At 39.9% G+C, this 25,703-nt stretch overlaps 1 protein-coding gene across 3 annotated transcripts in view; it reads left to right on the plus strand.

Annotated features, from left to right (window-relative positions):
• Positions 1-21,707, plus strand: part of CBLB (Cbl proto-oncogene B) — a 226,173-nt gene extending 204,466 nt beyond the window's left edge. For 2 of the 3 annotated variants that reach the window (XM_079767367.1, XM_079767369.1), the window contains 2 exons: positions 8,598-8,717; positions 17,913-21,706. In XM_079767367.1, the coding sequence (XP_079623493.1) occupies positions 8,598-8,717; positions 17,913-18,172 (380 nt within the window). In that variant the 3' untranslated portion in view covers positions 18,173-21,706. Of the gene's footprint in view, positions 1-8,597; positions 8,718-17,912 lie in introns of all 3 variants that reach the window. The other variant, XM_079767368.1, reaches the window with a different exon arrangement.
• Positions 21,708-25,703: the final 3,996 nt, after the last annotated feature.

Genomic DNA, 25,703 nt, shown 5'->3' on the forward strand with positions numbered 1-25,703 from the left:
GGACCCAGTGGTGCCGTCTCCCTGGTCACCTGAGCTGATTGCTCCAGAGATGCCCCTTGTGTGTACCTTCCTATTGTAGTTGAGCCTTGATTACCGTTTGTTTGCTTACTTGTTGTTTTTTTTATTTTAATCCTTACCTGAGGATATGCTTTTATTTTATTTATTTATTTTTTTAGAGTAAAGGAGCGAAAGAAACATTGATGTGAGAAAAAAACATCAAGAGAAAAAGGAGAGGCATCACTGTAAGAGTTAAAAATCAATTGGTTGCCTCCAGTACATGCCCTGAACCCACTACCTTTTTGGTATATGGGATGACAATGCTCCAACCAACTGAGCCACCCAACCAGGGCTTGATTGTTTTCATGTCAGTGGGTAGGTTTGACCTTCAGGCTGACTGGGTCTGAGAGCTGGCCGTGACTATAGAGGACAAGCTGTTTTGCAAGGGCTGACCCCACAGATTAGGGGTCTCTTTAGTGGGACTCTAATGCCAGCCAAGTCTGCCCTTTGGGTTTGTCATTTGTAAAACTGGTTGGTGGGGCTCTGATACTGGCACCAGGTGTGTACTGTTCTGGAGCGTCTTGGGTGGGGCTGTAGTGCAGGTCAGGTTCACCTACTGCTTGTTCCTGGCTTGGGGTTATCTGGAAAGAGCTACAAAGTGAGCAATCTGTGGTTGGTTTCCACTTGTGCTGGGCTTGGAGGTTCCTGAGAGAGGCTATTTTACAAACTAAGGCTGGCAGCCATTAGTGTTGGGCTTGGAACCCTTTGATGGGCACCAGGATGTGGGTTGAGGCCAGCTGCCACTTGTGCCATGTTTGAGGCTACATTCCAAGTCAAGACTGGCCACTGCTTATATCAGACTTGGGGCTACCTAATGTGAGTTACTAGGTGTACCAGTTAATAATGTGGATTTTGTAATCAAAGAAAATACAATAATTTCAAAAGAAACATCAAAAGTGCTTTCTAAAAAGTACAGGCAGTCCTCAGGTTACGTCGGACTCGACATACGTCGTTTTGTGGTTACGTCGCCATCTCCCATCCTATCTAATAAAAGAGTAATATGCAAATAAACCATCACTCCGCTAAGCCACAAGCCACGCCCACCAGCCAATCAGGAGCAAATATGCAAATAAACCCAACCAAGATGGCTATGGCCACAGAGAGCAGGAGGGAGGCTTGGGTTTCCCCAGCAATGGAGGAAGCCAAGCTTTCCGCCTGCCCTTGCCGGGCTAGAACTCCACTCAAAGCTGCAAAGTTTCAATGATAGAAGATACATAAATCCAAACAGAAATGGCGGCAGCCACTGAGTTGGAAAGAGCAGGAGGCTAGGGTTGCCCCTGGCAATGGAGGAAGCCGAGATTTCCGCACACCCTGGCCAGCTCAAGCCTCTGCTTAAGGCTACAAAGTTTCAATTATAGAAGATACATAAGTCCCAACAGAAATGGCTGCTGCCACGGAGCAAGCAGAAGGCTTGGCTCCGCTCCAGGCTACAAAGTTTCAATTGTAGAAGATAAATAAACCCCAGATACCAGGGCCTCCGCTTGGGTTGCCAGGGGGCGTGGCTGGCCTTCAAACCACCACAGGCCCCTCGCCCAGGCCGCCCCATGCTCCAAGGGAACCCCCACCCTGATCCGGGACACCCTTCAGGGCAAACCAGCAAACTCCCACCCGTGCACCAGGCCTCTATCCTATCTAATAAAAGAGTAATATGCATATTGACCATCACTCCAACACACAAGATGACTGCCCCCATGTGGACACAAGTTGGCCAGCAGGGGAGGGCAGTTGGGAGGGACCAGGCCTGCAAGGGAGGGCAGTTGGGGGTGATCAAGTTTGAAGGGGAGGGGAATTAGGGGTGACTTAAGACAGCAGAGGAGGGAAGTTCGGGGCGACCAGGCCTTCAGGGAAAGCAGTTGGGAGGGACCCAGGCATGCAGGGGAGAGCAGTTGCAGGGGACCAGGCCTGCAGGGGAGGGCAGTTAGGGGTGACCAGGCCTGCAGGGGAAGGCAGTTAGGGGCAAACAGGCTGGCAGGGGAGCAGTTAGGCATCAATCAGGCTGGCAGGGGAGTGGTTAGTGGGTGATCAGGCTGGCAGGCAGAAGCGGTTAGGGGCAATCAGGAAGGTAGGCAGGTGAGCAATTGGGAGCCAGTAGTTCTGGCTTGTGAGAGGGATGTCCGACTGCCCTCGAGGGGTCCCAGATTGGAGAGGGTGCAGGATGGGCTGAGGGACACCCCCACCCCCCCGTGCACGAATTGCGTGCACCGGGCCTCTAGTCCTATATTATAGAGGTAATATGCAAATTGACTGTCACTCCAACTCACAAGATGGCTGCCCCCATGTGGACACAAGATGGCCACCAAAAGATGGCTGGCAGGGGAGGGCAGTTGGGGGGACCAGGCCTGCAGCAGAGAGCAGTTGGGGGCGACCAGGCCTGCAGGGGAGGACAGTTGGGGGCGACCAGGCCAGCAGGGGAGGACAGTTAGGGGTGACCAGGCCGGCAGGGGAGGGCAGTTAGGCGTTGATCAGGCTGGCAGGGGAGCGGTTAGGGGGTGATCAGGCTAGCAGGTTAGGGCAGTGGTCGGCAAACCACAGCTTGAGAGCCACATGCAGCTCTTTGGCCCCTTGACTATGGCTCTTCCACAGAATACCATGTGTGGGCGCGCACATACAGTGCGATTGAAACTTCGTTGGCCCATGCGCAGAAGTCGGTTTTCGGCCTGGGCGAGTCTAATTTGAAGAAGTGGTTCTAACGCCTAGCCACACTCAAAGGGCCAAAGAGCTGCATGTGGCTCGCGAGCCGCGGTTTGCCGACCACTGGGTTAGAGAGTGATCAGGCTGGCAGGCATAAGTGGTTAGGGGCAATCAGGCAGGCAGGCGAGTGGTTGGGAGCCAGCAGTCCTGGCTAAACGGGCAGTTGGACATCCCTTGAGGGGTCTGAGACTGGAGAGGGTGCAGGCTGGGCTGAGGAACACACACACACACACACACACACACACACACACACACCGTGCACGAATTTCATGTGCCAGGCCTCTAGTTTACTTATAAAAAAAAAAAAGTTTCGTCATTTCAACATATGTACATATGTGCTTTTTTTTTTTATTTATTTACCACAAGTAAAGGTCAGGAATTATCTTTCTTTTAAATTGTTTTACTGTTTCACTTCATTACTGCTTTGTATGTGCTCCATGTGGGTGATGTAGATGGGTTCCAACTTACAGCGAAAATCTTGTTAAGTCGCACCATAGGAATGGATCTCCAGTGTAACCCGAGGACCTACTGTAATGTCCATCGCTAGCTACACATTTCCCCCTCTTTCAGGTATTTTGTGGATACCATCCCAATATAATTTTTCTTGTTTTGAGACAGGCCATTCAGACACACAGTTTTCTACTTCTTTGTATGTTTTGAAGTGCTGCTCAGAAAGTGTGTGTGCCATCAATCAGAACAAGTGGTAATCTGAAGGAGCAATATCTGGTGAATATAGTGGGTGGGTTAATACTTGCCAGGCAAAATCTTTTAACATGTCTTTAACTGGTTTTGAAGTGTGTGATGGTGCATCATCATGAAGCAAAATTACTTTGCTGTGTCTTCTGGCCCATTGTGGTCGTTTCATGATCAAAGTTTAGTTCAAATTGATTATTTGTTGCCACTAGAGATCAGTATTAATGGTTTCACCTGGTTTTAGAAGCTCATAATACACCACACCTTCCTAATCCCACCAAAAGCAGAGCCTTGTCTTCTTCCTGAAGCGATTTGGCCTTGCAGTCGATGTTGATGGTTGACATGGATCAACCCTTGATTTTGTGCATTTGGGATTCTCAAAATAAATACACTTTTCATCGCCAGTCACAATTCAATGCAAAAAAGGCTTTCTTTTGTGCCATTGAAGCAACATTTTACTGATGACTTTTCAGTTTTCCATTTGTCTTTCATTCAGTTGGTGTGGCACCCATTTTCCTTCCTTTAAAATCTTTCCCATTGCTTGTGAATGATCAGAAATTGTTTGCTGATTAACGTTTAATCTTTCTGCAAGTTGTTCTTGAGTGTGACACGCATCTTCATCCAATAATGCTTGTAATTGTTGGTCTTCAAACTTTTTCGGTCGACCTGGACTTCCTTTGTCTTTCACATCAAAATCATCACTTTTAAAGTGTTTAAATCAGCATTCACAAGTATTTTGAGGTAGAGCTTGTTCACCATAAGCTTTCCGAAGTATACGATAACTTTCAGCAGCACTTTTCTCAAAATAAAGTAATGAATTAAAACTTCCCGCAAATGCTCTTTTTGGGGCATGAAATTCAACATTTTTTAAAAATATATATTTTATTGATTTTTTACAGAGGAATAGAGAGTTAGAAACATCGATGAGAGAGAAATATCGATCAGCTGCCTCCTTCACACCTCCTACTGGGGATGTGCCCGCAACCAAGGTACATGCCCTTGACTGGAATCGAACCCTTCAGTCCGCAGGCCGACGCTCTATCCACTGAGCCAAACCGGTTTCGGCTCAACATTTTTAAGTGTAAAAATATCTATGTTAACACCTTCAGAAAATTTGACATGAAGTTTTGAGGCTTGCTGTCAATACAACAAAATAACATACATATCAACCTATGTGTAACTCCATCTATTGAAAAAAATCTGCATTATTAACTGGTACACCTAGTACATTGCCAAGTTAAGATTGATCACTGATCATGCCTATCTTAGCGTAGAAAAATACACAAAGGCCAGATACTTACTGCTTTTTTGGGTTTTGTGGACCTTTGGGGGGTTTTAGGAAAGTCTGCAGCATGAGCCAAGGCAGGCTGCTTGTGTGGAGGATCCACTGGGAAAGGTTCAAGTGAACATGCTGGTAAGATGAGGCAAGATCTCAGGGAATCACCAGGGTGGGGCATAGAGTGTTAGCTAGGTTAATAGAGATCCCAGATTCAGCACCCACTTGGGCCAGTATGGCTGGGTAGGGGGAGCCCTCAACAAAAATACAATGGCACCTGCCAGCACTTCCAACCCTGGAGAGAGCTGTCTCCACCCCTGCCCATCCAGCCCTAGCCAGTCAATTCAGTGTCTCCCCATATGTCCCTGGTTTTGAGATGCTGCCTCTGCATAGGAGCCCAGAGTGAGTGAGTTTGTAAGCGAGTTTGTGCCCTTTAAGACCTACAGCACCTAGTTCTCCAGCAGCCTTCCCTCTCACTTAGATGCAGTCCTTGCTGATTTTTACAGCCAGATGTTATGGAGACTCCTCTTCCTGGCACTGGAGTGCTGGTTTGGGGAACTCAGGGTGGGACTGAGACCCCTTGCTCCTTAGGGGACACCTCTGTGGTTGAGATATGCCTCCTGATTCTTAATTGCCACAGCGGGGGTATGGGATCTGCCTGTTTCATATCTCCACCTTGCCTACCAGGCTCTACATGGCTCCTTTATATCCTTAGTTATAGGACTTCTGGTCAGCTAGATTTCAGGTGGTTCTCAGTGATGGTTGTTTATTTGTAAATTTGATGTTGTGGGAGGAGTTGAGTGCAGTGTTTGCCTACTCTGCCATCTTCACCAAAAGTCTTTCCCATTTCTTTTATAATTAGCAAACTTTTTCCTTCTAGTCTTCCCTTAGTTTTTTTTTTTAATAATCTTTAAAATAAGTATTAAACTTTAAATTTAGCATTACCTACTATAAACCATAGGCATTAGTATTTTGCTTTTCAAAATAGGTTAATCCCATCATGTTTATTCTCATTTCTTAAATATTTATTACTATACTAGGGGCCCAGTGCATGAATTCATGCAGCTTGAAAGGAACTGTGGGCCGTGTGGCTGTGGTGGGCCTCGGCCCATCCTCTGTGCCCCCGCCCAGCCCCTCCCACCATAGCCCCCAGTCCCCTGTCTGCTGGAAGCCCCACTCCCGCCACCACTCCCACATGTTGATGGCACGGAGTGTGATTGGGGCCGACTCCGTCAGTGGGTGCAAGCGATGGCTGCTGCCCTGATTGCCCCTCAGGAGCAGGAGGAGGTGGAGAAACCTTCAGGGGCGATCAGGGCCGGCAACCACTGCTCACACCCGCTGACGGTGCCAGCAGTGGGTACGAGCGCTGTGCGGGACCTTGGCACATGAGAGCAAATTATTTTAGTAACAACCACTAGAGGCGCTCCCTGATGACAGTGACCGGCGCCTTGGTCTGGCACCCCCACTCACCTGCTCCACCATCCTGTCATCCGCCATGTTCTGCGTGTACCCCCTGGTGGTCAGCACACGTCATAGTGACCGATTGTTCAATCCTTTCGTCTATTTGCATATTAGGGTTTTATATATATAGACTAGAGGCCCGGTGCACGAGATTCATGCACGGTTAGGGTCCCTAGGCCTGGCCAGTGATCAGGGCCGATCGGGGCCTTCCGGCTGCTGGCCGGGCCTCCTTCATTCTGCACCGCCCACTGGTGGTCAGCACACATTGATAGAACTCCTGGTCTCCTGATCAAACTCCTGTGGGAACACATTGCATATTAGCCTTTTATATATATAGATAATGGTACATTGGCTGTGGTATTTTCCATTTGTATGTTTTAATCCTAAGTATGGATATAAAATTTTACTGAAATTAGTTTTTGAAGAATTATTTTTTAAAACATTATTGCTTTTCAATCTGTTCTTATCAGGAGACAGTTAATTATGTATCTCTAGTAATTGTGTATTTTTTTCCCATTGAAGCACCAGTACTAACTTCACAACTTGCTATAAAAGCATGACAGAATATGGCAGCGATTCAGACTAAACTATATTTATATTATTTATGGTATTATTCATGTATCTAGTAACTTTTTAAGTGAAATAGTTTAACAGAACAACATCATAACTGTATATTTTGTAGTCTATTTATGACACTATGTATTTAGAATCTAATGTTTAGCCTTAAATAAATAGATTGAAAACAGCATATCTGACAAACACATAAATTACCCCTAAAGTAATAAAAAAGTCTATGTATTATAAAATATAATCTTTCCTCTAACCTATTACATCAGTGATGTTTTAGATTGCACAAGAACTTAAAGTAAATTTTATTAAATAAAACTAAATCCTTGGAAAATTTCTAAATTTGTTCAGAAATTACTATATTTGGTTCCTTTGGTTACTCTTTCTCATCAAGATTAACATTTAACATTTGTTGCATAGAATTTGATTTATCTTACTAAAACTTTTCAGCAAAATTAATGAGGCTGAACCACTGGCTCTTCAGATATTGAAAGCTCAAAATCTAAGACTCATTTCAATCTTGAAATTAATGAAAGCAACTTAAGTAGCCTTGCTTAGGCCAAAAAGTCTCCAGTAAAGCTGGGGATAATTATTGTACTCAAGTAGGGAAAAAATAATCAATGACTTCAAGTCTTGCCTTACGTTATCTACGAAAATTGGTATAAATCAGAATGAATTACCTTTTTAAGAAACCAAACTCTTACATATTCTTAATGAAAAACTCAAATGGAAGTTAAAACAATGAAATATAATTAGGTCTTTAATATTTACAATTTTAGCCTTGTCAGCAATTAAAATTTCATGGATTTGTCAGTGAAATTCATGGGTTTGATTTTGAATTTCTGAAAAATCAATCTGTCTGTGTTTACCTTTTGTAGTTAAAAGTAAATATTTATGAAGTCCAGGCTATTTGCTAGGCAGTGTTCTTGGTACTGTGTTTGTGTTAGGAGAGAAAATTCAAACAGGATGAATAAGATAAGGTCCCTGACCTCCAAGAACTGTGGTAGCACCTTTGGAGATCTGGCAGACATAAAAGTGAGTGAGATGAGAGAGGAAAACAGAACATCCGGTGATGGAAGTGGTGGCTAAATAAGTTATCAGTGACCCAAAACAATCAGTTCTATGCCTTTAAACCCAGGAACTACTAATTTTAAACCAGTTAAGTTTATGGGCCTAACACTTTTATATAGTTGCATTGACAAAATCTCTTTCTGCTTTTATTTCCAGTTAATAAATACCATTAGAAGTAGTAAATTTTAATTTGTCTGCAATATATATTTTTCACTATTTCAGATGCTCCTTCTCTGACTGCCAAAGTATTAAAAAAAATCACAACTTTTAACAATTAAATTCATTATTCAGTGAGCCAATTAACAACAATGATTTTTAACATAGGATGCCAATAATATTTTAAAAAGCGCCATATGTGTATAGGGGATTTCACATTCATAAATGCATTTAATCCTCACAAATCACAAATATAATGTCCATTTTACAGACTGCCTACTAAGAATGATTAACTGATTTCAGATAGAGCAAAATTCAAAATCCTTTTTTATAACTATTGCAACAGTTTCTGTAATTTATTGATTGTACATGAAAGATTGGAACAGAAAATAAAAATTAGAAACAGCTGCATCAAATATAAAATCGGGTAACCTTTATTATCTAGGAATAAATGGGAAAACATTTTATTGAGTGACAAATAGAAAATATGCTGGCAGATTAAAAATAGTTATCAGTCATGAATTTAATTTTGTAATTTATTTTCAAAAACTAGAATCTCTAGAATTTTTTCTTCAATCAACCAGCAGAGACATTCTAATTTAAAAAATTATCTTTCATTTTTAAGATCCCTTTTTTGATCCAGCAAGTGGCCAAGTTCCTTTGCCTCCTGCTAGGAGATTGCCAGGTGAAAATGTCAAATCCAACAGAACATCCCAGGATTACGATCAGCTTCCGTCCTCTTCAGGTGAGTTGGCTGATAATAGTAATAATACCTTCCGTTTATTCAGTGCTCTTTGGAGTATCTTACCTTTTTTATTCATTTACAGTTCAGCGAGCACTGCCAGCCTAAGAAAGTATTTTTATCACCTTTGCAAGTTATTTATAAAGCTTGTATTATGAGAGGATTGCCTACAAAATTACTTCATAGAAAAGAAAAATCGCTGTTCTGTTATCTTTGATTAGTCAGTAAATGTGTTCTCTGATGCATATCTATTCATTCTCTAATTTTTGTTCTGCCTTACCAGATATCTGAAAAAGGAAAATCTCTCTATATATTATAATTCAACATTCTCTCATTTCTCCATTTAAGGAAGAAACCTCTTTAGAATTAATACTAGCACCAAACTCTTAATTTTTACAGTTTATTTAGGGCTACCAGTCAGTGCTCCACTACCAGCCATTAAGCGGAAGGATATAGCATTTTAGTAAATACAAGCCATACTCATAACCCATACTTTTTATTTTAGCAATTTGGACAATATTTTTATCTCATAATTGTAAACATCAGACGTTTTTCTTACTAGATTTTTATTCTTTAGCTCAAACCTCAGTTCACAGAAAGTTTGTTATTAGTGATAGCCATATATTCTGTAACTTCTGAATCAAAATAAGTAATGGCAAGTTCTTACATACTTGTTGACATGCATGGGAAATGCTGAAATTCTCCTGTAAGTTTTAATACCTGAATAAAACTCAAGAGAACATAGAAAATTTTATTAGCCTTTTCAATATTTGGTCCATGCTCTTAGCAGTTTACTTCTAGTCTTTCCAAGATTTTAGATATATCCATGGGGTAGCCAATGAAGCACTGTAATTCCAGTCGAAAGGGTAGATTTTCAGATCAGTGAAAAAGTGTGAAAGTCAAGAAGAAGGGGAGACAATACCAGGCAGCTTCTGTGTAAATGAAGGAATCAAATCCCATAAGGAAGTGATGTAAAAGTACGAGTTTGAGGAGAGTACCGTGACTGATTTAGAATACCACCAACTCTGAATTAGAAAAAACATATACTCAAGTTATGGGAAGAGTTGTGGCCAAAATGCTCTATTTTCACAGCTTCTTTACAAGTTGTTCCATAAAATGTGGGTGTTGTAGAGCCCAGAGGAATATCATTCACCTGTGTGATTTCAAATGGTAGGAATTTTGATTACCCTAGAAATTTTAAGGATAAACCTTGAGTCACAAACCTTGTTGAAATGTCCCCAAATAGGCATTTACCAGAAGCCTGAACCAGCTTTTACCTGCGTGATAAAATAGACCCGGTTATTACTCTGAGAGCTTCCACTAGCTGTGACATCAAATATTTCAACCTAATCCCTGAACTCTTTACAAACAAGGTCAAACCTCAGAAAATAAGATACTTTTTCCAACAAGATATTTGTTCACATGTAGTTCACAGAGCTACCAAGATGTCCACTTGTTAATTTCACACCCGCAGAGAGACTGGGCTTGCCTTCTATCCTAGGTCTTTTCATCAAAAACTTGAAACTGGATGCTATGTGCCTTTAGGATTCTAATAGCCCTTATTTTTCAGTAATATGCTTTTATTAAGGTCTTTTTAAGATGACCGTTGAGGATTCTGATGTAATTGCTACACCTTATAAATTCAATTTCTCAGGTCTTTATGGTGATCTAAATGACTAGTAGTGACTTATGTATAAAATTTCTATGTAAAGACGCTTTCTATAGAATTTGAAAATATAATTTTATTAAAAAAGGATGTGTGTGTATATATATGTGTGTGTGTGTGTGTGTGTGTGTATACACACACACACACACACACACATCTGCATGTACAAAGAGCCTTCCAAATGTTTAAGACAATTATAAAAATTGTGGAGGGGAGGATGGTTTTTAGATGTAACACTTGATATTTAATGATAGTTAATCAGAAGTAACTGGATTTAACCAGCTTGTATTAAATTCACATATACCTGTATATGAGGCAATTAGTTTTTGCTAATAATCTGCTTATTTCTTCACATGGATATATTATTCATGTGGTGTTCATGCCTATTATTAGATATATTTGAGTTTTCACAAACTTTAGTTTTGCTTTTTCGTTATAAGATAAAATTCGCTACCGTTTGAATACTGTTCTTGAAAAACCCAGGGAATCTATCTTGTAGTAGAACAACACAGTCATGCTGAGGAAATGCAGCATTAGCTCTGGAGATCTTTCATATTCTTAGCAGTTCAAGGCAACACTTGAAAATAATACAATAATTTCAGCACATAACTTGTATTGAATCTATTTGTAACTGCTAAAGGTCTTATTGCCAAATACACAGACAAAATAAAGGAGGTCTCATTATAAAGCAATTAATTCCAATACTGCATTTCCTTTGGTTGCTTAAAGGAAAAGTAATTGAGTGTTGAATGAATTTTATATTAAGGTCAAATATTCTATAGTTATCTCCATTAAAATCTCAATTAGAAATCATGGCTTCACTTCACAAAGGGTTAGAATTGTGTATTATCATTAGTGATGTTTTAAGATAAATTATTGAAGATTTTGTTTTGTGTTTTAACAAGGATAATAAAACTGTTATAGTTTACACAGTTGGAATACCTGAAGATTTTCCTTACAAATCTAATACTCTTTAATAACCATTAAAAATGGTATGTTATAACCTTAACTATCATAATTGTCTATTATAATATGTGGTACAGATGAGTTTCAGATTTCTATCATGCCTTAATCAGTTAAATTTATATTATATTTGTCATTTAATCCTCAGATACAGTTGAGAAATCAGTAGTTTAAGAGTCTTGATGTCCATCCCAAGTGTTGTCACTGAACTACTGAATAAGCTTTAGAGATTGTCTCAAATTGTACAAAATAATAATTTTAAAATTTGTTAAGGCATACTATAGGCCAAATGTAATGCTAAGTATTCTAAATACAGACATGTATAAAATGGAATAGAATTGAAAAGCAACAAGAAAAATAAGTCACCTGTAATCCTATCATCAAAGAACATATTGCCAAATGAGTGTTTCTTTCTAATTTTTTTATGCACATGCTCACATGGTTGAAATCATACTTAATATGTCAATTCTATCTCAACTCCATTTAACATAGTATCATATGTATCTTACCACATAAACTTCTAAAATAAATGTCATTTTAAATTATGGTATGATAGTCCATTATTTTTATGTATTGTCAAACATTACTTAATATTTTAAAAGTCTAACAGAAATTCTAACTTTATATGCAAGAAAACTAACACATTAAGTGCCTTTTCTTTGGTTTAAAATACAGAAACTTGGTGTTGTAGTTATTGTTAAATAAGACTTAATAGAAAAGAAATAGAAAGTAGGAAAACGTACTCATTAATGATGATATTTGCTTATTAAACACATCTTTCAAAATATGGACTAAAAAAAAAAACCACGCAAGTTTAAATACTGGAGGAAAAAACAAGGACCTCTTATGGTAAAATAGTTGGTATTTACTCCTATAGATGTCGACATACAACAGTGTCCCTCACCTTTTTTTTATTTTATTTTTCCAATTGATTTCAGAGAAGAAGGGAGAGAGAGAGAGATAGAAACATCAATGATGAGAATCATTGATAGGCTACCTCCTGCACACCCCCTTCTGAGGATGGAGCCCACAACCTGGATATGTGCCCTTGACTGTAATCGAACCTGGGACCCTTCAATCTGCAGACTGACACTCTATCCACTGAGCCAAACCCTTTTCTTTTTTATCATAGTCCACCTACTAAAGGCCTTTTTAGTCATTTTTTCTACTATTCAATCCTGCCCCACTCTGCAATAATGAAAGTTTATTACCACAGATATACTAGATATACTACATATTTCTATGTACTGTGGCTTTTGCCCTGTAGGGGTTGATTGTGTCCTCGTTTAAAATGCATGATGCACAGTACTCATTCAAGGGATTCTACTAATTGTGTTGTCATCAGGCTAATTCCCATGCTATCCAGGACTTTAAGATTCTGCTCTTTAATAGATTCAGAAAATGAAAATTAAATCAAATTTACTCTTAAATCATTGCTTCTAAAATCTTTCTCCACACCAAATAGTTAAATCTGAACAACACAGGGAGTAAGGCTCTAACTAAAAGTGGACAATCACATGCAGGAAAATTGCTTCAAAGTCAGTTTAATTTTAAAAATATATGCAAATTTTGTATTTTACTTATTGGTACACCTGTATTCGTTTCAGTATTAAAAACTATTAACAATCTCACATCCTTGAGTAAAACTGGTGCTCCACATATTTATATGCACATATTTTTGTACTTACTTTGATGTTGTTATTGCACATAGGAGTTAAAAATACTCTGAGCATGGACACCAGCTCTAGAGTAAACACATGCCCTTTCAGTAACTTTTTAAAGATGATATTTATTCAGGTACAGAAATTCGCATGGAGTTGGTAAAATTCCGTCATGCCATGTACTCCAAAACTACACTATAATAATTTGAGGAACTGTGTGATAGCTTTATCTTCTGTTACATTGCTTCCTTCTCCTACCCACACACTCTAAAGTGAATAAGGACTTGCTGTCTCCTACCATTAGACATTGTGAAAAAGAACAAGTGGTTACAGAGAAGGCTGTTTATGAGCTTTGGGAAGAAATGTGTCAAAAGAGAGATTCATTTAAGCAATTTGTTCTAATGATCAGCATGGAAATGGTTTGCCTCTTTTTTAAAAAACAGCTTTCCCTATTCAGGTTGTAAGATATTTTGCTTAAGATCTTGTTTAAAAGCTTTCTACAGAAGTATGCACTCAGAAAACATGGCATGTTTTTATCCTCTTCCACACCTCTGACATTCCTCTCAATAACAGTAATTGATGTTTTCAGTGTAGCAGCGATCATTGTAAATGTGAACACATCGTCCTTTCTTTTTAATCATCTCCTCAGCACATACACTGAACATTACATTAATTAATTAATTCACATGCTACCTGGGAAGGGATAAGTAATAACTCTAAAAATGGAGATACAGGCGTAGATTTGGAGAATGAGAATTGTAAAAGTAAATTGCTTAAATCAGTTACTCAATATCTTAGAGGCCACACTGAAATGTATCTGACCAGAACAACCAAACAAAAATATGATATTCAAAATTGAATAAAATACTCAGTGACAAGTAGAAATTCATATATAACAGGTGGTTAAAAAAATGCAACAAAGATTCCATTTTTCCATTTGTAGGTTCTAATGCATGATACAGTTCAACCTCTGGGCACTTGTAAGATTCTGAAGAGTTATCAGCACTGTTTGGGGGAAATAGATTTTAAGTTAGGGCAATGAGGGCTGGGATCTATGAGTTTTGGATTTAAAAGGGAAATCCATGCATTGAAAAAATATTTGCTTCAATAAGGTTTTATTTTTATTAAAATGTCTTCAAAAATCTATCTGGACTCATTCCAGAATGGGTTTGAATCATTTTCTCTAGTTGATATTTCCATTACAGTTTGTGTGCAAAAATAAAATACCAATTCCAGAATGACAGACCTTCACTACTCTAGCTAGAGATTTGATTTAATTGTAGTCTGTATGTACAAGTGTTTTTTCCTTGCTAACTTACATTTCCTAAATTATGCTTGCTGCTTATTTTTATAAGCAAAGAATAGCTTTCCCTTAAATAAAATTAGTCATCGGAATTTCATCGCATTTGGCCAGTATTCATTATAGCAGCCTCACAGAGTGGATGGGTTTCCTGGGGTTTTTTAATAGGTGACATCTACCAAGATCAAAGATACACACGTTTATTAAAACCTAAAAGCTCTAAATCGTAAGACTTCACTCCAGTTACCCTATTTGATGTGACTCTGGCTGCCTTCCTGCACTACTTTAGCAGTGCATACACACACTAGTAGCTCTTCTTTCCACAGGTGCTTGACATTTGTGTGCCCTTCTTAGTATTTTGGACAGAAACAAAATAACAATAGTAGAAAAAATCTTAGAAAATTACCAGCAGAATACAAGGAATTTAGACTTGATTTATGTCTAGGTACTTTTCTCAGTTAAATCAAAACAGAGGAGATTTCAATCTATAAATTCTGTGGTAATTGATTAAAGGAAGGCTTGTTAGAATTTCTAATAGTTTTTTGGAAATGATTAGGAGCAAAGTATAATTTATTGTTCATCTCTGCATAACATAATGGAAATACGTAATAGAAAAATAAATGGAACCTCAAAACACAGTAAACAATGCAATTTAGCAGACCATAAATATTTGAGATATTTAGTTACAGCAAGAAACAATACAGACTTAGCAAGAACCAGAAATTAATGTGTTCTTTTATATGAGCAGAATTTAATAAGCTTTACCTACCACTGTAATATTTTTTTCAAACTGAGCATTATCTTATAAGAAAGAAAAATTAAAAATAAGACTATTATTCAGTTTGGTATGGAACCAAATATTTTCATCTTGGGTGGTTTTATGTATGTTATATAGATACTAAGAGGCCCCGTGCATGAATTCATGAACCGGTGGGGTCCCTCAGCCTGGCCTGTGGGATCAGGCCCAAACCAGCTCTCCGACATCCCCCAAGGGGTCCCAGGTTGTGAGAGGGCACATGCCAGGCCAAGGGACCCCACCTGTGCACGATTGGGGCCGGGGAGGGACACGGGAGGTTGGCCAGCCAGGGAGGGACTACAGGAAGGCTCCAGGGCATGTCCAGCCCATCTCGCTCAGTCCCAATCGGCCGGACCCCAGCAGCAAGCTAACCTACTGGTCAGAGCATCTGCCCCTGGCGGTCAGTGCACGTCATAGTGATTGGTGGACCGGTCAACTGTCTGCCCCCTGGTGGTCAGTGCATGTCATAGCGAGTGGTTGAGCAGCCTTAGCATATCATTAGCATGTTATGCTTTGACTGGTTGAAGGGACAACTGGACACTTAGCATATTAGGCTTTTATTATATAGGATTGCTAGAAATGTGAATGGGATGATGTTTTTTGTAAGTTATCTTCCCATATAAAAATATCATACTTAGAAAAATATGAAATAAGGTATTAGATAATATTTAATGATTTAGATTTTATTATTGAAAATATCTACTTACAGTATCTCCTGAAGCCACTGGGAAATGTGGCAAGGCAGCAGAGACTGGGAGGGGATAAGATGGGGACAGGTGGCAAGAGGCATTTGGGTCCTAGCCTCACCTTCCTCATTTACTTAACCTGTTCTTGAATTTATCACTTGGCATTTGTGTATGCTCTAAGAAAAAAAATGGTAAATAAATGTTGATGTCTACATAGTGTTTTATGGCATAAATTCGACAATTTTTATTGTAATATTTTAAAAATCCTATGCATCTCAATTAAAGTACCAAATATAGATACATGGAAATCCATGAAAGAGTATGCAACCCTCTCAAGTTACTAGCCCATGCCCTGGTGATGTGTATGGGGTGGTAGCCTGTAATTTTATTTTGTCTTACTAAAATTACTCTCCACTTGTGGGCACCAATGTCATTTGGTTTAACTGAAAGAAACTGTTATCATCAGGGGACTGATCTGGAACCCAGCTGGCCCTTGCTAATGTTTTGGCTGGCTTTGCTTTTTCTCAAGCAGAGCGTCCTATATTGGAATCTGGATAAAGTATTTGAGCAAAGTACTTCTGTTTAACCTATTAACTAGCAGTAGACTCAAGGCATCTACATTTCTTTTTATTTCTGCCCCCTCCCTGGGATCAGTAAGGCATCATTTTATAGCATTATTAACTTGAAAAATCAGACAGGCAGAGACAGTACAAACATGTTTCTCAGAGCAGTGCTGCTGTGACATGGGTGGGATGGAGGGCCAGGTGGGGTGTTCTATAAGGAATGTTTGTGAGCTTGTAACAGACTTTCATCTAGTAGACACTTCCTCCACCTAGTAAATAAAATAAGGATGTGCTATGTTGCCAGAGTAAAAGCCTGTCTTTTTCAGGCAGGTTTTTTTTCTTCTACATCTCTTACTTAACCCTTTGCACTCGCTTGCTTTTTTCGATTCCTTTATTCTACTGCTAACCGTGTTGAGTCACACTCGACATCCGAGTGCAAAGGGTTAATAAAGCTTGAAGAAGAATATGTGGAATTGAAAATAAATTTGTGTTAAACGTGGGGACAATGTAACCTACCCTACAATCTATCTATACTAATAAAAGGGTAATATGCTAATTAGACTGGGAGACCTTCCAGACATTCTTCCAGACAAAGCCATGGTGGCGGGGCTGAGGCAGAGGCGGTTAGGGGCGATCGGGCTGGCGTGGGGGGGGGGGGGGTAGAGGGGGGAGAGCAGGCCAGCAGGGGGGGCAATTGGGGGCAAGTAGGCCAGTGGGGAGGGGGCAGTTGGGGGCAATCGGGCCAGCAGGGGGGACAGTTGGGGGCTAGCAGGCTGGCGGGAGGGGGAAGTTGGGAGCGAGCAGGCCGGCAGGGGGTTCAGTTGGGGACGAGCAGGCCAGGGGGGGGGGCAGTTGGGGATGAGTAGGCTGGTGGGGACGGCATTTGGGGGCAATCAGGCTGACAGGCAGAGTGGGGCGATCAGGCTGACAGGCAGAGTGGTTAGGGGCAATCAGGCAGGCAGGTGAGTGGTTAGGAGCCAGCAGTCCCAGATTGTGAGAGGGATTCCAGATTGGAGAGGGTGCAGGCTGGGCTGAGGGACACCCCCCGTGCATGAATTTTGTGCACCAGGCCACTATTACATATATAAAAGCCTAAGTGACCAGCTGACTGGCTGTTAGCTATGACATGCACTGACCACCAGGGGGCAGACACTTAACACAGGAGCAGAAACCACAGTCATGTGTAAACATAGAACAGACTGATGAATCTCAGAGGGAAGGGAGGAGGGTGGGACAAGATTAACCAAATATCTTACATGCATACTAGAGGCCCAGTGCACAGATTCGTCCCTTGGCCTGGCCTTGGGGGGATCGGGCCAAAACTGGCTCTCTGACATCCCCCAAAGGATTCCGGATTGCACAAGGGCACAGGCCAGGCTGAGGGACTCCACCGGTGCATGAATCCATGCACCGAGCCTCTAGTAGTATATAAAAAGAAAAACAAATGTTCAGTTGTAGAGAAAATGAAAAATATATTTTCATATAAAATGAGATCATACTAATGTTTATGTCTTTCCTTTTATCTCATTATCTAAATGATGCTTCTCTTTAAAATCTACACAGATGGTTCACAAGCACCAGCCAGACCTCCTAAGCCACGACCCCGAAGGACTGCACCGGAAATCCACCACAGAAAACCCCATGGGCCCGAGGCAGCGTTGGAAAATGTCGATGCAAAAATTGCAAAACTAATGGGAGAGGGTTATGCGTTTGAAGAGGTGAAGAGAGCCTTAGAGATAGCGCAGAATAATGTCGAAGTGGCCCGTAGCATCCTCCGGGAATTTGCCTTCCCCCCTCCAGTCTCCCCACGTCTGAATCTATAGCAGCCAGGACTGTCACCATCCTCATGTCAAGTAATTGGTGCATATTCCAGGAGCATGGAAAGGAGAGACGTGCGGTGGAACTGGAGAAAGAAGGTGTCTCCTCTTCACGTGGCTTCTTGGAGGGCCTGGAAGGGCTGCTTCTCCGGAGACAGCTGCTTGCTCAGGATGGCCACAGCTGCGGCTTCTTTATTTTTGCTAGCCATACTTTTAAATCAGGGTTGAACTGACAAAAAAAAATAATTTAAAGACGTTTACTTCCCTTGAACTTTGAATCTGTGAAATGCTTTTCCTTGTTTACAAGTTGTCGAATTGCAGTTTGTTTTTAGTTTTGTTTTTTGATACTTGTACTGTGTTCTTGACGGACCCTTTGTTGAGCGGTCAGGTCTGCTGTAACATTTCCCACCAACTCCCTTGCTGTCCACACCAAACAACTAAGTCACGTCTTCACTTTGGTTTCTCCCCTCACACCTCATCCCCACCAATTGCATCTCTCCTATTTACAAGATGCTTTAAAGGTTCTGATTTTCAACATATCAAACTAATGCAAAAAAAAAAAAAAAAGTGTGTGGCCTTCACTACTGAGTCTTCTTTTGGAAACCATTGTTGTTGAGAGATGGGGAAAATCTGAATGTATAAAGCGTGTTTTTTTTGTCAGTGAACTGCCTTTTATAAACTGTTTTCATATAACATAGAGGAGCTTCCCTTTTTAGTCTAAGTTTTGGGATCTTAATCTTCTTTATTCTCATCTTTGTCATCCCAAGGGTGTCCCGACTAAAAACCTAAAATATTAGAAAGCAACTACCTGCAGAGGCGGGGGAAATACTCTCGTACATGACAATGTGTATAGAACTTGTATAATGAGGTCCCCTGATATGGATGCCTGAATCACTGTGAGGCATGCTGTCTCCCCGAAATACACTCATGACTTTCAGGTAAAATGATGGTCATACCTCTCCCAAATTCCCTATTTGAGTGATTACACTCTGTACCTAACAGGTTTACGATCCAGTTCATTTTGCAGTGGAAACATTAAATCTTTGGTGCACTGTTAAGTGCTAATGCTACTGTGGCAGATTTTTTTGTTTTGTTTTGTTTTGCAAAATTCTTAATAATTTTCTCTCTGCAATCAAATTACAATTTGTATTAAATTCGTAAATTCATTCATTGCTTCACAATGCTCCCTCCGGTCAGGTGAAAGAAATGTAAAGTTTTGCCTTTTTTTCAATATAGAGGTTGGTTCTTCAGAAACCATGTTGATACTTTTAATAACGCTACAAATATTGTGCATCTGTGATGCGATCAGCACTGTTTTTAAAGCACAAACTGTTGCAAGCTGATTTCAGTTTGGTTTTTTATCTGCGCTTTTGATGGTAAACGTCTCTCTGATGGACAAAGCCTAGAAGGTTGCCATCAAAGCTTCAGAATTTTAAGGCAATCTGCTTTTTTCTTTTTTCTTTCCTAATGTCAAGTTAGTGCAGAAATGAGACAAAACCAAGTCTGTGTAAAGTATCTGAACCACAGGAGGTGTTCTAACTACAGACTACTTGCAGGATTGTGCATGCTTCTCCCACTCTGTAACTTGACACGCAGTGCGATGTGAAAAGATGCATCGGATGGTGAGCCGCTCTTCGGGATGTGAAAGGACTCGACCAAACACCTAGCAGATCCCATGGAAAGTAATGCTGTTCAAGACGTGTGTAGTGACCCGGAGGGGAACTGATGTGCTTCTGTGCAAACTGACACCTGCCCTCACTTGACAGTTTCGCTATCATGATGTGAGGTCCTTGAGGAGACAACACGCCTTGGATGGTTTATGCTTGTGTTTTAATTTCTTCAGGTGATTCTGAGCCGATTAATGTCCCTGGAAGGGAATTTTTAATTTGCCTTAGATATTCTTCCTGTGAGTTTGGTATATGAGTGCAGTTTTCTTACACTTTTAAAAATTATATTGGCTAATTCTCCATTGCCTTATGAGCTCCATATTATGTCATCATGGTTTTTCAGTTATTTCATCAGTTTGGGATGTCACATGGGAATAGCACTGTATTTTGGGCTTTATGACTTGCTGATCATAGGTACAGTCTAAAATCTAAAAGTTGCCACTTCGTTGTGATAACATTGTTACAACAGTCTTAATAGATTAGGGAATGATGCAAAATACAATGTTAGAAAACAGTACATTCTCAAATAATTTCTGAATAATGTGTGAACATTTCAAGTGAGAATTAGAAAAAAGAGACTTATGGAAATATAGTAAATTAGACTGGAAATTTTTTATAAAAATCTATTTTACTAACTTCCACCAAAATCTCTACATCTTGTACTCAATAGCAACCATTGGTTTGTCATTTAAAAGAATGAATCAAAAACTTGTACATAATGGAATGAAAAGAGAAAACTTTCTATCAAAAACTGTCATGAAAAGTCCATTGCTACCTATTATTTATGACTTATCAAACTCCAAGAAAAACATTTGAGGAAATAATTAAACCCAAATATTTTTAATTATAAAGTGACTGCCTGTTAATGGTTGATAATGATCCCGACTTGGTTTTACTGTGATCCAAAAAGTTAGGCACTCCTCACAATTCTCCAAGACTTGGTAGTATGATTACTTTTTTTTAGCTGGTAAGCTATAATATCCCTAATATTTAAAACAAATCATGGACAGCATTAACCTGCTCTCCCCCACCCCCCAACATGTTCTAGGGGTAAAAGTATTTATCCTCAATGGTAGTCAAGTAAATTAACTTCCATAAATTTATTTCTCCTCAATGTCTGTCATATCCTAGCCAAATTTTCTGAAATTGAATCAAAGCAGTGCTTATGGTTAACTTAAACTTCTTTCCACAAAGATGACCTTGGCCACATTGCAAGTAGTCTTAATATAGACTCCCAGTTGCAACTTCAAAGGGCCAATTTTTAAACATTTCACACACAAGAACACTTGCAAAGATTTCTTCATAATGTGAATTTCCTTTTCAGTTTCAGAAGTATTTCCTACACTTTGGACATTATGATTCCTCCCCAATTTTCAACTTAAAGCTTTAATTTGCACTGAATTATAATCCTGTTTAAAATTCTAATTATTTCTCTTAAGCTGACAGATTTGGAGGCAAATTATGGCATGTTTTCAACAATACAGGTACAACCTGCTAACCTGGAATTTTAGTGCTTCTAGGAAAAGTTTCCAGAAAAAGCAATAGAATGAAGGGTTTTCTTCCCAATTACTATTTTATTTTTAAAATGCCTTTTTAAAAAATTTGTCTAATGTGGCAAAATAGTTATGTGTTCAATTAATTTATATTTTATTCATCCTTTTTCAATTCTGGTTATTATGTAAACTCAAGTACTTTATCTTTTCTTTTAAGGTATTTTATAAAATGAATGTTAACTAAATGCAGAATTGGTATGTTCTTTTCAAATGAACACACACATTTCTTTCAGAGCATTTCTATGTTTTAATTTTTCTTCATGTTAAGCAAAAGACATTTAAGAGCTGGTTGGACAAAGTAATGCAAAGTACCCATCCCATATCATTATTTTAAGATATTTAAGATATTCAGTTATATTAAGCTCCCAAGTAAGAAATACCTATCTGGAAATGGCTGAAGGATGACATACTGTATAATTGACAATTCCTAATCAACAATAACATCTGTTCTCCAAATTCTTAATTTTTTGAATCATTTGTTCCTGGACAGTATATAGTGAGGAGAGAACAATGGAGATAAAAAAAAACAACAATATGAATAACTTTTTAAATCAAGAACCATAGCAGAATGTTGTGAAAGTAATTGGTACATGCAAAATCCCATGCATAGTAGTAATAATTATACCCTCAAAGCACATAGAATTAAATGGGAGCTATACATTAGCAAGTAATCTATACTAATAAAAGGGTAATATGCTAATTAGATCATGCCAACCTGACATTTTCCGGTCGTCCTGACTTCCAGACAAAGCCACTGTGGCGGGGGCTGAGGCAGAGGTGGTTAGGGGCAATCAGGCTGGCAGGGGAGCAAGCAGTTGGGGGCGATCAGGCCAGCAGGGGAGCAGTTAGGGGGTGATCAGGCTGGCAGGCAGAGGTGGTTAGGGGAGAACATGCAGGCAGGCAGGTGAATGGTTAGGAACCAGTAGTCCCAGATTGTGAGAGGGATGTCTGACTTCCGGTTTAGGCCTGATTTCACAGGGATCGGGACTAAACTGTCAGTAAGACATCCCCCAAGGGGTCCCAGATTGGAGAGGGTGCAGACTGGGCTGAGAGACACCCCCCTCATGCATGAATTTTGTGCACCGGGCCTTTAGTTCTATGTAATAAAAGCCTAATATTCTAAGTGGCCGGTCAGCCGTTCAACCAATCAAAGTGTAATATGCTAACGATATGCTAAGGCTGCTCAACTGCTCGCTATGACGTGCACTAACCACCAGGGGGCAGACAGTCGACCAGTCGCTATGACGTGCACTGACCATCAAGGGGCAGATGTTCCAACTGGTAGGTTAGCTTGCTGCTGGGGTCCGGCTGATCAGGACTGAGTGAGAAGGGCTGGCCATGCCCTGGAGCGCTCCTGCAGTCCCTCCCCAGCTGGCCAACCTCCTGCATCCCTCCCCGGCCCCGATTGTGCACAGGTGGGGTCCCTCAGCCTGGCCTGTGCCCTCTTGCAATCCAGGATCCCTCAGGGGATGTCAGAGAGCCAGTTTCGGCCCGATCCCGCAGGTCAGGCTGAGGGACCCCACTGGTGCACGAATTCGTGCACCAGGCCTCTAGTTCCAATATACCAAATACTGTACATAATTTACCACATTGTAATGGAATTCTGAGCTTACCATAAGTGCTTAAGAACTTTTATCAGGCCTTCCCACACACCTAATAGTGAGCCCAGCACATAGTACACAATAAAATGTTTCAAATAAATGAAAATTGCACATTTAAAGAGCAAGTAGTAGAAACAGTCTGGAGTTATCTGTGTGGAATAGCATCTGTGAACCTGCTTTCTTTACCTATGGACTAGAAGATCAATAAGCCCACTCACTAATGTGATTATCACAGATGCCTTAGTTTTGTTGTCACTATTTGGATTGGGAGCAAAAATTATTTAATAAAAAAATCAAATTCACAAAGTAAAAGCTAGAAGATAGCCCTAGTCGGTTTGGTTCAGTGGATAGAGCGTTGGCCTGCAGACTGAAGGGTCCTGGGTTCGATTCTGGTCAAAGGTACATGCTCAATCCCTAATAGGGGGTGTGCAGGATGCAGCCGATCAATGATTCTCTCTCATCATTGATGTTTCTATCCCTCTCCCTTCTTCTCTGAAATCAATAAAAATATATTTAAAAAAAAAACAAGCTAGGAGTTATAAAAATATTTTGGTAAAACTCAAACATGTTTTTTCAGTAATTTGAGAAGTGAGAAGAATACTTAATTCTTCATAAAGAGGTTATCACAAGCATGTCTATTCAAAAGACTAGTACTCAACAGATTCCTATAGCAATGTAATAGTGGTTAAAATACAGGCTCTAGTCAAAATAGAGAAGAAGGTAAATCCTGAACTCACTACCTCCCATGAACACATCAAAATGGCAATTATAAAACAACCATCACTGAGAACCACTGAAGACTATTTAGAATTCCTGTAACTAAGGATATAAAGAAGCCACATCACGATGGGTAGGAGAATGGAGATGTGGTTAGGGCAGGTCCCGTATCCATGGTATAGTGATTAATAAAGAAGGATATCTTGGCTGCAGAGACCCCCCTGATAACCTTGGTTGGATTCAACACAAGTGGAGGCCAGCCTCAGCTAATACTGAAGTCTCACACTCAGGCTTGGCACAAGCAGCAACCAGACTTGGCTCACATTGTAGTTCCTACCAAATGTCCCCAAGCCCAGCACACACAACACTGGCCTCAGTTCACAATAAAGCTCCTAACAAGCGGTCTCATGCCTGGCACAAGTAATGGCTGGTCTCAGCTCACAATGTAGCGCCCACCAAGTGGCCACAAGCCCAGCTCAAATGGCAGGCAGACTTTGCTTACATCGTATCTCCCACTTAATGGTCCCAAGTCTGACACAACTAGTGACCCAGCTGATGCCAGAGCCCTGCTAAAGTGATTCCTGTACTGTTGAACCAGCCCTCACATAACAGCTGGTCCACTGCAGTCATGGCTAGTCCTCACAAACAATCAACTTGAGGTCAACCTTGACATGCCTGTAGCAATCACAGTCCAACCTCACAATAGGAGGACATGTGCAACCCATATGGGACACCCATGGAGCATCTAGCTCTGGTGACCAGGGGGGACTCTTCCACTGGGCCCCGCAGGACACCTTCAACATAAGCCAAGTCTTTGAAGACTGGGGGATGTAGAGGATCTACCTAATACATAGAAACAAACACAGAAAGACAGAAAAAATGAGCAGACAGAAAAATATGTTCCAAATTAAAGAACTGGACAAAACTCTAAAAAAAATAACTAAATGAAATGGAGATAAGCAACCCACCAGATACAGAGTTTAAAACTATAGTTATAAACATACTCAACAAACTTGGGAGAAAAACAGATGACTCAGTGAGAACTTAAACAAAGAGACAGATAATATAAGAAAGAACCAATCAGAACTGTAGAATACAACAACTAAAATTAAAAATACACTAGAGGGAATCAAATTATATTACATGATGCAGAAGAGTGAATCACTGAACTAGAAGACAAGCTAATAGAAATCACACATTCAGAACAGTAAAAAGTAAAAAAATAAATTAAAACTGAGGATGTTTAAGAGACCTCTGGGACATCAAGAGTGCCAGCATATGCATCATAGGTATCTCAAAAGGAGAAGAAAGAGCTATTTAAAAAAAAAAAAAAAAATTGAAAACCTGCCCACCCTGGGAAAGGAAATAGACCTACAAGTCTAGAAAGCACAGAGTCCCAACAAGATGAACTCAAAGAAGCCCACACCAAGACACTTCATAAATAAAATAGCAAAAGTTAAAGATAAAGAGAGATCTTAATTGGCAGAAGAAAAGAAGTTAGTTACATACAATGGGATGCCGCATAAAACTATCAGCTGATTTTCAACAGAACTTTGCAGGCCAAAAAGGAATGGCACCATATATTCAAAATGTTAAAAGGGAAAAGCCCACAATCAAGATTATTCCATTTCACAAGGTTATCATAGAATTGAAGGAGATATAAAGATTTTCCCAGACAAGCAAAAGCTGGAGGAGTTCATCAAGATTAAGTTGGTATTGCAAGAACTGTTAAAGGGAATTCTTTAAGTGGAAATGAAAAGGTCAAAACTAAAAATAAGAAAACAAAGGGAGAAAAATCACACCAATAAAGGCAAACACTTATAAATAATGGATCAAACAATTATAAAGCTAGTATTAAGGTTAGATGAAAAAGTATTAAGAGCATGTGTAAATACAGTATTAAGAGATAGACACAGGATATAAAATATGTTTACAAGGGGAGATGAGTAAAAATTGTATTGTTCTTAGAATGTTTGAACTTAAGTGAGTATAAATTTAA

This window comes from Cnephaeus nilssonii, assembly GCF_951640355.1.
Source record: "Cnephaeus nilssonii genome assembly, chromosome: 3".
NCBI classification, from domain to species: Eukaryota; Metazoa; Chordata; class Mammalia; order Chiroptera; family Vespertilionidae; genus Cnephaeus; species Cnephaeus nilssonii.